The following is a 17,622-nucleotide window of genomic DNA, read 5'->3' on the forward strand; positions in this document are numbered from 1 at the left end:
TAAATATTGACTCATGTGACATGTGTTTGGCTACTGCATGCAGCTGGACTCTGGAATGACACTAGTATTGCAGTTCATTTTCTACACATCATCACTGGATCAGAGGTTGTTCATCATTTCCAAAGCTGCATTTCAGTTGCAGTTCAAAAAAATGTCAGTCCCCGTAACTGGGGCTGCAGTGCAGGATAAACTAACAAGAATTCAACTCTCAAGGCCGACATAAATCTAAATCATCTAAATTACAAACACCATAGTAAGTAATATAAAAAGAGTGGACAATTCTGGACAAAAATTGCAATTTCCACACCTTATTCAATGCATTTTCAGGTGTAAATCACAGCATTTCCCCAGGCAAAGCAGGTAGAAAGGTAAAAATGACATGATACAAATTGAGAAGATATTTCTGCAGGTGTAAACCAAAGCATGGGACCATTTAATGATAAAATATGAAACATCCATCCTACTTACAGTGACGGCAATACAGTATATAACAGTATTCTTTTCTTCTGTCCTTCAGGTAAATTGTAGCACATCTATTAGCATATGAAAAAACTCTGAATGAACAGCACAGTTTGGAAGAAATTTAGTGTCATATTAAAAGGTTTTCCCACTCACTATGCATGTGTGTTTCAGATTTTTCAGTTCAGTCAATCTCAGTTAGTTTGAGTCATTGTTACTGTGGGATTAGCAACCGCTGCATTTTTTAAAGAATGGGTAGATATACAGTAATATGAACTCTCTGTAATGTCAGGAAACTGCATGCATAATGATCCCACTACCCAACCCAGCAACAATGTGACAGTTTATGACGTAGATGTCAACAGCAGGAAAGAAATTTGTGTTCTGTTTTGTTTTTTTGGTTTTTTTTTTTTAAAGCAAACTAATAAAGAGATGGAAGTATGATGTTGGATTAAATGTTCTATAGAGAGTTTTGGTGACTGTTCTGCACCATCCAGTCAATCCATGGGTCATATCAGATTCTAGAGGCTGGCAGCAGACCTCACTACATTTCACAGCAACTGATATATTAAAAGATTTTATCTGCTCTTGATTAATAACTTGTTATTTTCAACTGCAACTGGATCCTGAATATCACAAAAGTGATAGAAGAACTGCAATATTATTTATAGTTTGTGATGTATTGAGGAAAACCCCTGTAGTCTCTTGGTGATGTGCATTTGTCTCACGATGGTTTCCGAATGATCTTGCCTAAATTTGACCGTATGCTATTATAGCCTACAAGCTGGGAGACTGTTTTCTTAACATTTTATGATAATTATATGAATTATTTTTGGTCTGATGAGACCAAAATGAAGGTTCATCAGGCTAGACGCCATGCTTAGCAGACACCGCAAACACAGCATATCATAATTAACACATCAGCCCCAATGCAAAGCATAGTAGTGGCAGCATTATGATTTGGGGATGCTTCATGACAGCAGACTGGAAGGCTTGTAAAGGTAGAGGGTAAAATAAATGCAGCAAAATATAGGGGGAAAACTGAAGTACAACCTGATGCAATCTGCAAGAGACTTGTGACTTCAGACTAGATGAGTTTTCCAGCAAGACAATGACCTGAAGGACACAGCCAAAGCTACACAGAAGTGGTTTAAAGACGACTAGTGTATGTTCTGGAGAGGCCAAGACAGAACCAGACCTCAATCCAATTGGGAAGTTGTGGCTAGACTTAAAAAGAGGTGTCATTTATGATCCTAGTGCAACCTGATAGAGCTTGAGCAGTTTTGCAAAGAAGACTGGGGTAAAATTGCAATGTCCAACTGTGCAAGAGTAATTGTGCTAATTGCTGTAATTGCAGTCAAAGGTACATCTACTAAATACTGACTTGAAGCGGACGAATACTTTAGCAATCACTTGTTTTACATTTTATGTTTTAAGTTAAATGACCTTGCGTAAAAGAAAGTAGCTAAGTAGGAAGATTTTCTTTTATTGTAAAGTCTTGTCAAACAAGCCAGTTATATCGACCAGAATTAAATGTTGAGCAGCAATAAATAGAGAAAAACTTCCGAGGGGGATGAACACTTTTTATCGGTACTGCAGTTCAACTTTACCATTGCAATTTAGAACAAAGCAAACTGTTTCATTTTTTGATTAATGAATTTATTTGTTTATTCTAGTTGAGTTTAATGTTTGTTCTGGATGATGGAACACAGCCCACAAACATTTAACTTATTGCCACTACCCTTGGAAAAATCAATTAATCTAATATATTCCAAATAAAACAGGACTGATGTAATGACTCATGTGAATAAACACTGACAAAGTTTATAGAAGTTCTTTTAATAAACTGTGATATTTCATTTCACAGGCATTTTGCTAATTTAACTTGCTTCAAACTATTAATTTGAGGCTTGTTAGAGTCCCCCAAGGTTTTATGGCTATAGAGTATTATCGTTTGGTAGTTGAAGCAAACAGTGGCGAATTAATGTGTGCGTGTTTGTGTGTGCATCTTTTATTCGTGTGTGTGTGTGTGTGTGTGTGTGTGTGTGTGTGTGTGTGTGTGTGTGTGTGTGTGTGTGTGTGTGTGTGTGTGTGTGTGTGTGTGTGTGTGTGTGTGTGTGTGTGTGTGTGTGTGTGTGTGTGTGGGCACATGAGCCAAATGCAATGTAAGGTGTATTAGGGAATCGAGCTTTTGATGGCGAAATGTTCTTGTTAGTGTAAAATATGCTTATTCAAATCCCTGGTGGTCTTTTCAGTTTTAGCAAGGCAATCAATTTGTGGCCAAGTGAGTCTTGGCTCCATGGATTCCCAATGTATGATGCAGAAGCAAAAAATGTTGCAAAATGACAGTCCTTTCGATGCATGCTGTGCAAATAACACTTTCTCTGCTTGTGTTACACAGCTGAACGTTTATGGCAGTGGGAGCACCACTTCCTTTTCCATCGTCACTTTGCCTACATGCATGAGAACTGAATAGATGTCCTGTGCTCCTGTTTAGTTTATTTGTTTAAATACAAGAAAAACGAGCAACACACGGGTCTACAGGAATCAGAGATCTAAGTAGACACTGTAAATGTGCTATTTTCTCTCCAACCTTATCTCCAAAGAACTGTGTTCCTGTACAACTAAATTCCATTCTTAATTACATTTGAGAATTGAGTGTTTTCTCCCAGTAAGGTCACAGTAAGAACGCTACTATGACATCTCTACTTTCAAAGAGTCACAAAGTCAGCATTAGGGGGTTGGAGGAGCTGGACACTGAAGTAACAAGTCCAACTCAGACCTCTAATCCACAAGACTGAAGGTCCAGTCCCATGTGGGGCCGTTATACTTATAAATATATATCAACTGGTTGACTAGGTGACCTGTAAACAGTGGCTATAGTCCCCCGACGCAGTGGTCATGGATTCAAATCCAATCCGTGGCCATTTGCTGGATGTCCTCCCACCGTTCTGCTCTCTGCATTTCCTGTCTCCCTCTCCACTGTCCTGTGTAATAAGGCCAAGTGAAATAACTGTTAAAAAAGATAAAAAATATACATTTCTTTTCACTCACCGTTTTCTTTTGTTTTAACTCACAGTTTGATCAACAAAACATCATTGTTTACATTACGATACCTTTTTCACAACATGACTGAAGCTTCTCCATTTTCTCGGTTACCAGGGTGACAAAGCCCATACCTTTTAATACACACGTGGACAAAATTGTTGGTACCCCTCAGTTAAAGAAGGAAAAACCCACAATTCTCACTGAAATCACTTGAAACTCACAAAAGTAACAATAAAAAAAAAATATTGAAAATTAAATAATCAAAAACAGCCATTACTTTTGAATTGTTGATTAACATAATTATTTAAAAAAACAAACTAATGAAACAGGCCTGGACAAAAATGATGGTACCTCTATAAAAGATTGAAAACTATTTGACCAGAGTGACATGATTAACTCAGGTGTGTCATTTAATTGACATCACAGGTGTTTCCAAACTCATAATCAGTCAGTCTGCCTATTTAAAGGGAGACAAGTAGTCACCCTGCTGTTTGGTGAAAAGGTGTGTACCACACTGAACATGGACAACAGAAAGCGAAGGAGAGAATTGTCCCAGGACATCCGAAAAAAATGATAGACAAACATCTTAAAGGTAAAGGCTATAAGACCATCTCTAAACAGCTTGAAGTTCCTGTGACAACAGTGGCTCATATTATTCAGAAGTTCAAGACCCACGGGACAGTAGCCAACCTCCCTGGACGTGGCCGCAAGAGGAAAATTGATGACAAATTGAAGAGACGGATCGTTCGAATTGTATCCAAAGAGCCCAGAGCAACCTCCAAAGAAATTAAAGGTGAACTCCAAGGCCAAGGTACATCAGTGTCAGATCGCACCATTCGTCGTTGTTTGAGCCAAAGTGGACTTCATGGGAGACGACCAAGGAGGACACCACTGCTGAAAAAAACTCATAAAAAAGCCAGACTGGAATTTGCAAAAATGCATGTTGACAAGCCACAAAGCTTCTGGGAGAATGTCCTTTGGACAGATGAGACCAAACTGGAGCTTTTTGGTAAGGCACATCAACTCTATGTTCGTAGACTCAAAAACCAAGCATACGAAGAAAAGAACACTGTCCCTACGGTGAAACATGGAGGAGGCTCAGTAATGTTTTGGGGCTGCTTTGCTGCATCTGGCACAGGGTGTCTTGAAAGTGTGCAAGGTACAATGAAATCTGAAGACAATCAAGGCATTCTGGAGAGAAATGTGCTGCCTAGTGTCAGAAAGCTTGGTCTCAGTCGCAGGTCATGGGTCTTCCAACAGGACAACGATCCAAAACACACAGCCAAAAACACCCAAGAATGGCTGAGAGAAAAGCGTTGGACTATTCTAAAGTGGCCTTCTATGAGCCCAGATCTGAATCCCATTGAACATATGTGGAAGGAGCTGAAACATGCCATTTGGAGAAGACACCCATCAAATCTGAGACAACTGGAGCTGTTTGCTCATGAGGAGTGGGCCAAAATACCTGTTGACAGCTGCAGAACGCTCATTGACAAATACAGAAATCGTTTAATTGCAGTGATTGCCTCAAAAGGTTGTGCAACAAAATATTAAGTTATGGGTACCATCATTTTTGTCCAGCCCTATTTCATTAGTTTGTTTTTTTTTAAATAATTATGTTAATCAACAATTCAAAAGTGATGGCTGATTTTGATTATTTAATTTTCAATAAATTTTTATTTATTGTTACTTTTGTGAGTTTCAAGTGATTTCAGTGAGAATTGTGGGTTTTTCCTTCTTTAACTGAGGGGTACCAACAATTTTGTCCACGTGTGTACGTGAGTGGTTGGTTGAAAAGGTCTACAGTTGGAAAGCAGTAGAATAAACAAGTGCAATGGCAAAGATACGCTGATTAGAAACATATTTATGTCATCACAAACAAGCGTAATGCAGGAAAACATGCAAAAATGCAGTTTAGTTCTATAAATATTTAAAATATATCACATGCTTCTCATTACAAGTAATTTCTCATATCCTTGTTTTATTTTTTACAAAGAAAGCTGGACAGAATGAGATGTGAAAATGAATACATAGTTACGTAGCATTGTCTTGTTAATCGCGTTTTTTTCACAGTCTTGCTCAGTTAAAACAAGAATCTGTGTCCATTGGATGGGAGCCCTTGCCTCCATCTGTTTTTGACGTAATTTATACCAGTTTAGGGAAATACTGAAAAGTTTGCTAGCCACGGTTGCTCCTGCAGAATTTTACTTTGTAAAGCTGCCATGCTGCAGTGTCTGTAAAAGATTTTCATTTTGAAATTCTATTGCACAGTGTTTATTTCTTGAGACCTTGCTACCTATTTTATTAAAACGGGTAGTTACATGGAAGCTTCTGAAGAATGTTAACTCTTAAGCCAACTCTCTTCTGGAATGAGTTGTCCACAGCTGCTCCAACAACAAACAAACAAAACAAAAAGAAAATTCAAGCCAAGCCGGTAGCTCTCAAGGTCATTTTCCTTTTAATCTCAACTCCTCATGCTCCATCTAAAAAATATCTTTTGCTATTTCATTTATTTTTGATTTATATTTACTTGTACAATACAGGCACTGATGGATGACAGCTTTGTTGACTGATTAAGCTCCTAAGCATTCCTTCATGTAGAGGTTGAACAAAACATATCGCATTTTGCTGTTGTTGTTATATTACAAACCAGTTTTACAGACAGTGTGGTCATTTTGACTATAGCACCAGCACTGTGGTGGTCAGAGAGCATCACACATGAATCAGTCTTGGTCTACACTTTAAAATAAAAAGGATCTTTGGGGCTCCATTGATGTCTCTGTTTATGACAGACCTTCTAACTTCTCTTTTCCACTCTCCCTCCCTCTGTTGTCTTCTTTAGTGTCAGCCAATGACTGTGACTCAGAAGAGAATGCAGAGTTGACCTATTACACCCTGAGCCCAGACTTCACTATTTCCCCTCATGGGACCATCTTTCCTGCGGGACCTCTGGACTACGAGAGACCTAATCATCTGTATGAGTTTGTTGTGATGGCTATTGACAAGGGCGAGGTGCCTCGCACAGGCACAACTACAGTACGGATTAGAATGGCTAATGTCAATGACGAGACACCTGAGTTCTCCCAACATACGTAAGTAAGAGTCGTGCTTCTTAACCCTTGATCCCTGAGCAGTTGTTCAGTACAATACACAATGAATGGAGTGCTACAAAACATATGGTAAACTTTATCTTTAACTACCTACCTTTCTAATGTTTTGCGTCACTTAGAAATATCCTCATTTTTAAAGAAAGGCCATTTTTTTCAATGAAGATAACGTTAAATTAATCAGAAATACAGTCTAGACATTGTCAATGTGGTAAATGACTATTCAAGCTGGAAACGGCTGATTTTTAATGGAATATCTACATAGGGGTGCAGAGGAACATTTTCAGCAACCATCACTCCTGTGTTCTAATGGTACGCTGTGATAGCTAAATTTGTTGAAAGGCTAATTGATGATTAGAAAACCCTTGTGCAATTATGTTGGCACATGAATAAGAGTGTGAGCTTTCATGGAAAACATGAAATTGCCAGGGTGACCCCAAACTTTTGAACAGTAGCGTATATTTTTACCTAAAAAAACTGCTGTGAACTCCTCTTACCATGTGTCTAATTATTCCCTGCCACTGACAGTGAAACAGGAGAGGCTGACAGTTTTTCTGGTGATATGCAGATATGAAGCAGCAGTATCACCATGTACCTTTATTTGTGTTGCTATGGGCAAACATTCTGCTTCAGTGTCTCTAGGTTAAGTTGTTCCGAGTGTCAGGGTGATCCAATTTTGTTAGTAAGCAGACATTTTGGATGCATAAATACCATTCACATGTTGACACTCACATGAACTGCTATATACAGCTGGTTTTTGTGATGTAGTGTGAGGAAATAAGCAGGTTTCTTGGCTTTTTAAGTTTTTAACCTTTAACTGGTGGTGCAACAGGTGGTGTTCCTTGATTCTGCTATCAAGGAATTTGTGATTTATCAAGAAAAAGTCCGATACACTCTCAGATTCAATCCTTTCAAATGTGAAGATTTGCTTATTTTCCCTGTTTTTAAATAACTGTAAAGTGGACAGTTTGGGGTTTTGAGCAGTTGTCAGATGAAACAAGTCATTTCTCTGAACCCCATCATTACCTCCTGGAAACTGCACATGGTCTTTATCTGACATTTTGTAGACTGAGCCATTATTTAACTGATTAAATGAAAATGGACCACTTAACTGAATTATAATGAACTGATTTATCAGATGCAGTTCTAGTACAACTTTGGGGAACTGAAATAAACTGTTAAAGTTGTTGTGTTCTTTCTCGTTGTCATGCTTGCTCTCCTTTTGATTATATCACTGTGTTCTATTTCTTTTTTTCTCTGTATTTACACAAAATGCCACATGCAGTCACAATAGATAAAAGCTTAAATAGAATTAAGACCTTTAGACTCAGGCCTTTGCTGACTGCCTTTCCACCTGACTGATGATCAGACCAGCTACACTGTAAAAAATCATAAAATAAAATAAAAGCAAAATTCTGGCAGCTGTGGTTGCCAGAATGCTGTGGTAAAATGACAGTAAAACATTTTCTTGATTTTCTTTTAAAAAAATGTGCTTCATTACATATTTTACTGTAAAAAAAAAAAGTATTAACCTTTTTAAAATGTTTTTGTTTTACTTGAACATTTACATGAAAATAGCAAAATAAAATTTGTGTGACCGCTTATAAATATGACAGCATTTTTCCATTATCACCACAACAGCTGGTGTATTTAACATTTAATATGTGTATTTTTAGTGGCGAATATCATTTATTTGTTGTTATATTTAATAACAATTGCAGTTTTAGCTGTCATAAATATTAAACTATATGTACGTTATTAACACAAAACTACGTGAATTTGACAGGTACAAACTGTATTTTTTACAAGAAGTCAGTGCAAAAATCGGCATGTTACTTGATATAAATATTATGGCATGTTTCTGTTACCAGTACGTACATTTACTGCAAAAATTACAGTATTGACGGTATACATATTACGACATTTTTTTCATGAAATAACTATGCAACAGTAAGGAAATGTATTTTTTCAGGGGAAAAATTAAAAATATAGTTTTCTCCTGATTAACTTTCATCGTAATTCAGTGTTATATAAACAGTATAGAAATGTTTTCAAGTTTACAGATTTTTACCATCATGGTTTGACAGTTCTTCACCGTAAAATTTACAAACACTTTTTACAGTGTAGATTTCAACATATTCCTCTGACAGTAATTCTTCTACGGTGTTTAGGTGTCTTCATTATGTTCCTTGGTTGCTTACGTCAGTCTGTAGTGATTTTAAATGGAAAATTTCATATAAAGTTGAATACAATTCAGTGTAAAATGTCTATTTAGTATTCTTAAAAAAGCTTATGTGTTTACGTCACAAGATCTCAGAGAATCAGTCAGTGGCATTTCCATCTTTGTGTGCCAGTGTCTAAGTGAGGCATATAAAGTACACAAACACATTAAATACAGGCAAACAACACTGCTTCACTTCAAACTTGAGAGAGAGAGAGTTTGACTGTCCTGCCCTGTCAGGTTAGTGCCTCACAGCTGCTTCCCAATTCTGCATCGCAGCTGCCGTCAACACCCTCCCCTCTCGCCTCCCCCCTTTGCTGCTGTGGTGCCTGCATCTTTTAATTGGTTGATTTTCTGGCAGAGAGCTGGGAAGATTGGTGAGGCAGGGTCAATCAGCCATGCCCACCGGCACCCTCAGGAGGCCCTGAGCCTGAGCTCATGCCTGTGTGTGTGTGTGTGTGTGTGTGTGTGTGTGTGTGTGTGTGTCTTCAGTAAATGAGAAGGTCCCAGCAAAGGAGTGTGTTGGTATGGACAGAGTGATGTCGTTATAAAGTGCATTCATGCATTGTGCATCTGATATGCATGTGTTTATGTTGTTTATCGAGGGAGGAGGATTAGTGTGTGTGTGCATGTTTGTGTGTGTGTGTTGCCATGTATTGATTTACTGTCAGCGACAGCAGAATAATCAGTCAGTAGTTCTTCTATCCCTCTACTGCAGTGGTCCACAAAACAGTACTTGAAAATCTATGATGTATCATTCAAGCACACATACAAGAGTCATCCATGCAGAGATACACACATGAGGGCAGAAATGAGCGAACATATCTGCGATGCCTTTGATGAGACAAATACGGTTCCAGCAGGTAACATTTATAAAGACAAAATTCATTGATGTATGCTGTGTTAACCTGTTTCTTTGTGACAAAGATTGTGCCTGTGAATTGAGTCAGTGCATGTGAGAGAGGAAAAAGAGAGCGAAGAAAAGAGAGAGGTCATTAAATATATCATTATCCAGCTAGAAAATATGGCCTATTTGTATCGATTCTTGGAGTTGCAAACGTGCGATAATGAGTGTCCATGTGTGCGGTTGTGTGTTTTGCCAGTGCAGGGCATCTGTGGACTTTAAGTCTAAAAATTATGCTGTTATACTGCTATTTTGATCTTTTGAAAATTGTCCAAGGTGATGATTTTTGTTTTTGACTATCAGTGCAAAAATAAAAACAAGGAGATAGAAAAGACATTTATTACTTTTTTTTTCTTCTTTCTAAGAGTTACACACTCTAACTCATATATTCCTCTTCACTGCATGACTCTCACTTCCTGGTGAGTGACACATTGGCCACCTTTCATTTATGTCCTGTCACTTCACCACAAGAACCCTGTTATTGTACCTACCATTACCTGCCTGTTGCCACGGAAACCACCCTGAGTGGGTATCTGCACCGTTATTGTATGTGTGTCTGTACGTGTGTGTGTGACCCCAGTGATTTCAAAGATAACTTGAATTGCATCAATGAACCTTTAAATTAATGTAAACTTTCAGAGGTATGCTCTCCGGTAGACTTGAGCGAGTGACAGCGGTAGAAAATTGTTGCTGGACACACTAATTAATAACAGTATATGCTATATATTTTGTCCTGAAAAACAAATGGTTGAATATGATAATAAAATAAAAATCCATTTCATCATTGCAGCATTATGTGCATGCTAGGATTTCAGTGAGCTAAACACTGTGATAATGTCTCAGATTATAGTGAAAACCATACAACACATACAAAAGAAAGCACACTATGAATATATGCATACTTACCAATTGCACAACAGAACTCTACATGACAGCATCAGCTAGGCTTCTTTGACTTATAAAGATGTGATATCTTGTAGGCAGCACAAACATTTAATTGAACCACTGTTTAGAACAGGACTGTGCTGACCCATAGCTGCAAGATCGATTTCAATTGCATGAACCAGCAACCTGACTTATTATCATCACAGTTGCTAAAAAGAAAACACTTTAATGAACACAATTGATGTCCTCCTCATTTTATGAACGGCTAATAATCTGCATGTTTTTGTGTTTATTTGCAAAAGGGGTCTTTTATGGCCGTGGTTTTCAGGTCTTCAGTTTGCTCTCATTTGCATGTTAGAACACATTGCTCACTGATTCCCACTTTTTCCCATCTGCTGCCACTATCAACTCACCCTTTTCTTCCTGAAATCTACTAATACATTTTTTTCAGCTTGGGATATTGCGATTATAGCACAGCAAGAAACATGGCACCCCAAACAGCCACAGCGCTAAAAAATAATTCTTTTTATTTTTCTTTTGTATAAAATAATATTATTCATGTTTTAAGGTAGCAGAGCAGAGCAACTGATAGAAGTGATTCAGGTGTATTTTGCAGGATACAAGCTGTGTTTACTATCATTGTCAGGCAAAGTTTAAAAAAATATATAAAGATGACATTTATAAGGGTGTCATTGCTGGAAATTAGCAGTAATTCAGAGAACTCAATGGTTGTGGAAACACTAGGTTTTTGGGTATTCCAAGAATATTCATTATCAACCACATGCCAAAACCACTTATATATATTCAGTTGTGAACAAGGTTTGGTGTTTATGGGGTTAAATGCCTCACCTTCTGTCCTCTAAACATATTCCTGGTCATTGTGGCCAAATAACTACATTTTTTTCTGACTACATCTGACCACATAGCTTTCATCCAGGAGGCACTTTCTTTGTCCGTGTGATCAGCCGCCAACACCAGTCGACCCTTAAGGGGCTGTGAAAGATGTTGAACAAACTTGACTGTATATGTCAACACTTGTGTTACAGCAGCTTCTAATTTGTTGCAGACTTGCTTTTCGGTGATTCTTGGTGGACTCTTGGTTATTCTGACCAGCGTCTCAGCAGCGGGTAGTGGGTTGTGTTTTCTTCCTGATTGTATCAGTGACACAACTGTCGCATGCGCTTCATACTTACAGTTGTTTGCACAGTTGATTTTGGAATCTGTAGCTGCTTTGAAAGAACTCCAAGTGACTTTCCTGATTTTAACAAATCAGAGCATTTTAAACCCTCCTATTATCCTTGAGCCCAATTTGACCCCATTCAATGTTTATCATTCAAAAAATGATAGTTTACTTTGTTTGCTTCATATTTCACTACATTTCCTAATTTGATGGGGACAATCGATTAAGCATAAAATTGTCATGATGACACCCCTCCACCCCCCCGCACCATGGGCCTCCATAATCCGTAACATAAAAGTCTTCAGACAAAGGCTGTGATACAAACAAAAAATAGGATATTAAAAGAAACATTTTGCATGAAAAACAGCCTTATGAGCAATCCAGTGTTGTAGATTAATATGAAAATCAGAATGTTTCTGAGACAGAGGATTGTGTTGGCGTGGACCCTGATTTTGAAGCATTCTCATCTGATGACCGTTGACTCACCTGTTGTCTCTCAACCGTCAGCAGACATCTCCCCTTCATAAAATGGGAAACCAATATGGTTCCTTACCCCGCTTCAACAGCAGGGTAGACTAAGTGCCGCTAATATATCAAAATGATTCCAGGCCCCACCAGATCAAGTCATCCTTAGAGCTCTTCACTACACCATCGATTGAATATATTGTACTTGGGATGACAACTTTAGAGGGGAAGCGTGTGTAAGAGGTGGGTTGGAAAGACTTACATGTAGTTGACTTGGAAGCATACATTGGCTTGCACATTTTGGCAAGAGTTTACAAATCAAAAGGTGAAGCATCAGCAAGTCTTTGGAACACTGACACTGGAAAGGCAATATTTCCAGCCACCATGTCTCTGAAGGCATTCCAAATTTTGTTCCATGTCATTCAAGATACACTGACTCTAAAACTGAAAGTATGACCTGATGGTGGCACTACAGGAAAGGTCATATCATCACCAAAACCAATAGGGTTCGTCATGTGGTCATTAATGTTATCAGTAAATTTGAGAAGATTTGTTTGAAAACTTTTCAAAATACATTAATTCTAATTTAAGTTTGGCCTGATGGTGGGACTAGAATACAGGTCAACTGGCTGTTTCATTATCAAGAGGTTATTTATGTATTCAAGAAATAAAGTGCTTGGTCAATAATTTTATGGAAAATATTTTCTGGAGGCAAATATCCCTGGTGTCAGATTAACTCCAAGGGTAAAATGTGTTCGTAATATTTGAGGATAACAGGAGGGTTAAGATCTCGACAGGTGGCAATCTCTATAGCTATCCTTGTTTGTATGAATAAACCATATCAAAATGAATGGTTTTCTCAGATTTCTTTATTTATGCAAGGTGCCTCCGACATCTATCCTCTAAGTCTTGTTTGTTCTCATTTTTTAATTTTGGGATCAACTGGTCTTAGAGCTATTTGGACATGGAATAAAGACATAGAACAAAAAGAACTTTCTGCAGAACCTTCAGTCTCACAGGTCAATACCAAGGACATTCACCTCATCACCCGATAAATGTGCAGCTGGAAAAATGAAGACCCACCTACTGTATCTTTGGTTTCATCATATTTAGAAAATTATATTTTTAATATCCACAAAAGAGAATATAGTGGCTACAAACAGGCATTATGACCACTTGTCGTGATGCGAAACACACCGAATGTGAAGCTAAATGTCCAGGACAAATAGGCCTTCTCACCAGTTATGAATCCATACAGGAGACATTGAAATTGAAGAACAGCAATGTGCTTGAACTGCAGAATACAGCAGGATAGCTTTTCCTCTTGTATTTTCAAAAAAAATGTGAAAAATGAAAATAGAAGTATAAAACAACTCTTGTATGCTGGGTATCGCATATACATGTAACTCCATGTCCATTTTTGTCTGTCATATTTTGAGCAGTCTAAAGCTTGACAGGCCTGCTGTGCATAGTTACTGTGCTATAATTCTGATTGGGAATTGACTGTCAAAGGCAAGGGTTTAGTCTCCTACATGTGGTGTTACAGTTGGTGACCAAATAAATATCAAAGGACATGGGAGTTAGTAAAGGAGATGCCACAAGTGAGTGTGCACTGACTGATGTTATTCTTTAATTGGAAGTTACTCTAATGAGGAAAATCACTGAAACTATTCCAGTTTGTCTCGTATTCATGATTTTTGTTTTAGTTTGTTTTTTTTCTGACTCAAATTTATTTTTCTTTTCTTTGTAATGACTTACCGATGCCTCTGTCTGGTGCCATCTCTTTATTACTTTTGTTCAGGCATCACCTGTTATTGTTCTGGGAGACTTCTTCTTCCAAATTAGATTTCTCTTTTGCAAATGTGTTTCTTCTCATTCAGTTTTTTTTTTTAATTCTCTGTATTGAGTTGGTAAGATAAATGATACAATCTACACAGAGCAAGAATAGTGGTCCCATGCAATTAAGTTCATGTAGACTTCAAAAGAGACATTCACAGCAGGTGTCCAGCAATGAAGTGTTCCTGCTTAGTTCAGCACTGAGACATAGTTGTTCTGAGATGCAATAGATACTCTAAAATTTTTAATAAAACACAAATCTTAGAGGAGCCTATTATGGGCTTTGTCGACCTGAGCTGTGTTTGTTTCTCATCCATGGTCATTTTAAAATGCAGTACTGCAGTTTACTGACAACAGTCTCAAACACAGACTTAGACAGCCAAATCTTCAGAGCCAAGCTATGTGCTTTCCATATCATTATTCGTTTTCAGAATAGGTCTGTGATCAGAGTGCAGGTCAGCCACCCTGAAGTGCTCCTAGAGCAGAAAGAGTTAAGAGGCCAACAATGACCGCTTAACTGCGGTGGAGCTTAAATTCCTGACCTTCTGATCAATAGCCCAAAGCTCTAGCTCTAAACCACCACTATTCCTAATATTACTGGCAGTCTAGTTTTGCAACATTTCTTTTATATTTGGTTATGTAGACACTAGTTGATGAAGTATTTCCATTACCTGTTTACACATTTAACATTTGGCTGACCCTGGTTTCAGAAACCAAAGTGCAATTCTCCTTTGGCTGCAAATTATCACTCTTGTATCACTGCTGATCATCCATGTTTTCACTAGTATGCTTCTGAGTTGTGTGTTTTGTCTTTATCTCTTTTCATTCTATTTTTAATTCTTATTATATTGCTTGTTCTACATTTGTCTATATATTTATGCCCATTTGTTTTATTTTTGTTGATTATCTTTAATTTCTTATTCTACTTAATTTCTCATGCTATGGTTACACTGCCTGCTCTGTGTGCCTTTCTAATTTCCCCCGGGGGACAAATAAAATTTTCTGAATCTGATCAGAGGAAGAAGCCCCATTCAACAGAAATTAAGCGCAACAGTCCAACCTAAGCCACCACAAACCAAGGTTGCTCTTCAGCTCTTAACCATTCTTTAGTATTTCTGCAAAGACTAGCACTGTAGCAGTTGAGCATGAACCCAAACACATGCCTGATGCAACACTGAGCTGTGAAAAATATTGAAATTGTAAATTTACATATACACGTGGACAAAATTGTTGGTACCCCTCAGTTAAAGAAGGAAAAACCCACAATTCTCACTGAAATCACTTGAAACTCACAAAAGTAACAATAAATAAAATTTATTGAAAATTAAATAATCAAAAACAGCCATTACTTTTGAATTGTTGATTAACATAATTATTTAAAAAAACAAACTAATGAAACAGGCCTGGACAAAAATGATGGTACCTCTATAAAAGATTGAAAACTATTTGACCAGAGTGACATGATTAACTCAGGTGTGTCATTTAATTGACATCACAGGTGTTTCCAAACTCATAATCAGTCAGTCTGCCTATTTAAAGGGAGACAAGTAGTCACCCTGCTGTTTGGTGAAAAGGTGTGTACCACACTGAACATGGACAACAGAAAGCGAAGGAGAGAATTGTCCCAGGACATCCGAAAAAAAATTATAGACAAACATCTTAAAGGTAAAGGCTATAAGACCATCTCTAAACAGCTTGAAGTTCCTGTGACAACAGTGGCTCATATTATTCAGAAGTTCAAGACCCACGGGACAGTAGCCAACCTCCCTGGACGTGGCCGCAAGAGGAAAATTGATGACAAATTGAAGAGACGGATCGTTCGAATTGTATCCAAAGAGCCCAGAGCAACCTCCAAAGAAATTAAAGGTGACCTCCAAGGCCAAGGTACATCAGTGTCAGATCGCACCATTCGTCGTTGTTTGAGCCAAAGTGGACTTCATGGGAGACGACCAAGGAGGACACCACTGCTGAAAAAAACTCATAAAAAAGCCAGACTGGAATTTGCAAAAATGCATGTTGACAAGCCACAAAGCTTCTGGGAGAATGTCCTTTGGACAGATGAGACCAAACTGGAGCTTTTTGGTAAGGCACATCAACTCTATGTTCATAGACTCAAAAACCAAGCATACAAAGAAAAGAACACTGTCCCTACGGTGAAACATGGAGGAGGCTCAGTAATGTTTTGGGGCTGCTTTGCTGCATCTGGCACAGGGTGTCTTGAAAGTATGCAAGGTACGATGAAATCTGAAGACTATCAAGGCATTCTGGAGAGAAATGTGCTGCCTAGTGTCAGAAAGCTTGGTCTCAGTCGCAGGTCATGGGTCTTCCAACAGGACAACGATCCAAAACACACAGCCAAAAACACCCAAGAATGGCTGAGAGAAAAGCGTTGGACTATTCTAAAGTGGCCTTCTATGAGCCCAGATCTGAATCCCATTGAACATATGTGGAAGGAGCTGAAACATGCCATTTGGAGAAGACACCCATCAAACCTGAGACAACTGGAGCTGTTTGCTCATGAGGAGTGGGCCAAAATACCTGTTGACAGCTGCAGAACGCTCATTGACAAATACAGAAATCGTTTAATTGCAGTGATTGCCTCAAAAGGTTGTGCAACAAAATATTAAGTTATGGGTACCATCATTTTTGTCCAGCCCTATTTCATTAGTTTGTTTTTTTAAATAATTATGTTAATCAACAATTCAAAAGTGATGGCTGATTTTGATTATTTAATTTTCAATAAATTTTTATTTATTGTTACTTTTGTGAGTTTCAAGTGATTTCAGTGAGAATTGTGGGTTTTTCCTTCTTTAACTGAGGGGTACCAACAATTTTGTCCAAGTGTGTATGCACTACCGTTCAAACGTTTCAGGTCAATTAGAAAACTAGGAAACTAGAGAAGAACAGTCCTTAAGCTTATCTGATCATCAGGCTCCTTTTCACTTGATTTATTGGTAAAGTCTAAATATCAAAGTGAAATCAGTGTTCACAGCCAAAACTTGTAAAGTGAAATTTCATATCTGAACAAATATTTAGTAGGCCATGCTCACACATGCATTAATAAGACACTAAAAGTGCTGCTATTTCCCTATCCTACTGGATGATAAATACATGGTGTTTGTGTACAGAAGGATGTCTCAGCTGAGTTTAATAAGGCTTCCTCTCAGTCAGCCTGAGTTATGGGCAATTTCCTGCTAAGCTCTGACCTTTGCAAAGATTTTTGATTGATTGTGGCCATGTTTTAGGACTGATAATGCTCATTTTTGGTAAGTAGAGATGTGTAAGCTCAGTCCTACAAGGCTGTATACCAAAAAATTTGGTATTGATAGAGTCAAAACACAAAATATAAATGTCACGTTATTGTGTTTCAGATGATGCAAATTTATAAAAACTCCATCATGGTGGCTTTTTCAGTCCAGGAGGCTTTTTGTAGAGTATATTGAGTTTTAAATGTGAGTCATAGTCAAGAAGCATGACACTGTCGGGGAAACAACCTTTCAAAATTTTCACTTTAACT

The 17,622-nt window shown here is 37.9% G+C and overlaps 1 protein-coding gene across 1 annotated transcript in view; it reads left to right on the plus strand.

Annotated features, from left to right (window-relative positions):
* si:ch211-186j3.6 (neural-cadherin) overlaps positions 1–17,622 on the plus strand; it is a 416,158-nt gene that overhangs the window by 130,987 nt on the left and 267,549 nt on the right. Inside the window, exon 6 of the mRNA XM_051944931.1 lies at positions 6,350–6,599. Within this exon, the coding sequence (XP_051800891.1) occupies positions 6,350–6,599 (250 nt within the window). The remainder of the gene's footprint in view (positions 1–6,349; positions 6,600–17,622) is intronic.

This window comes from Acanthochromis polyacanthus, chromosome 2 (genome assembly GCF_021347895.1).
Source record: "Acanthochromis polyacanthus isolate Apoly-LR-REF ecotype Palm Island chromosome 2, KAUST_Apoly_ChrSc, whole genome shotgun sequence".
Lineage (NCBI taxonomy): Eukaryota > Metazoa > Chordata > Actinopteri > Pomacentridae > Acanthochromis > Acanthochromis polyacanthus.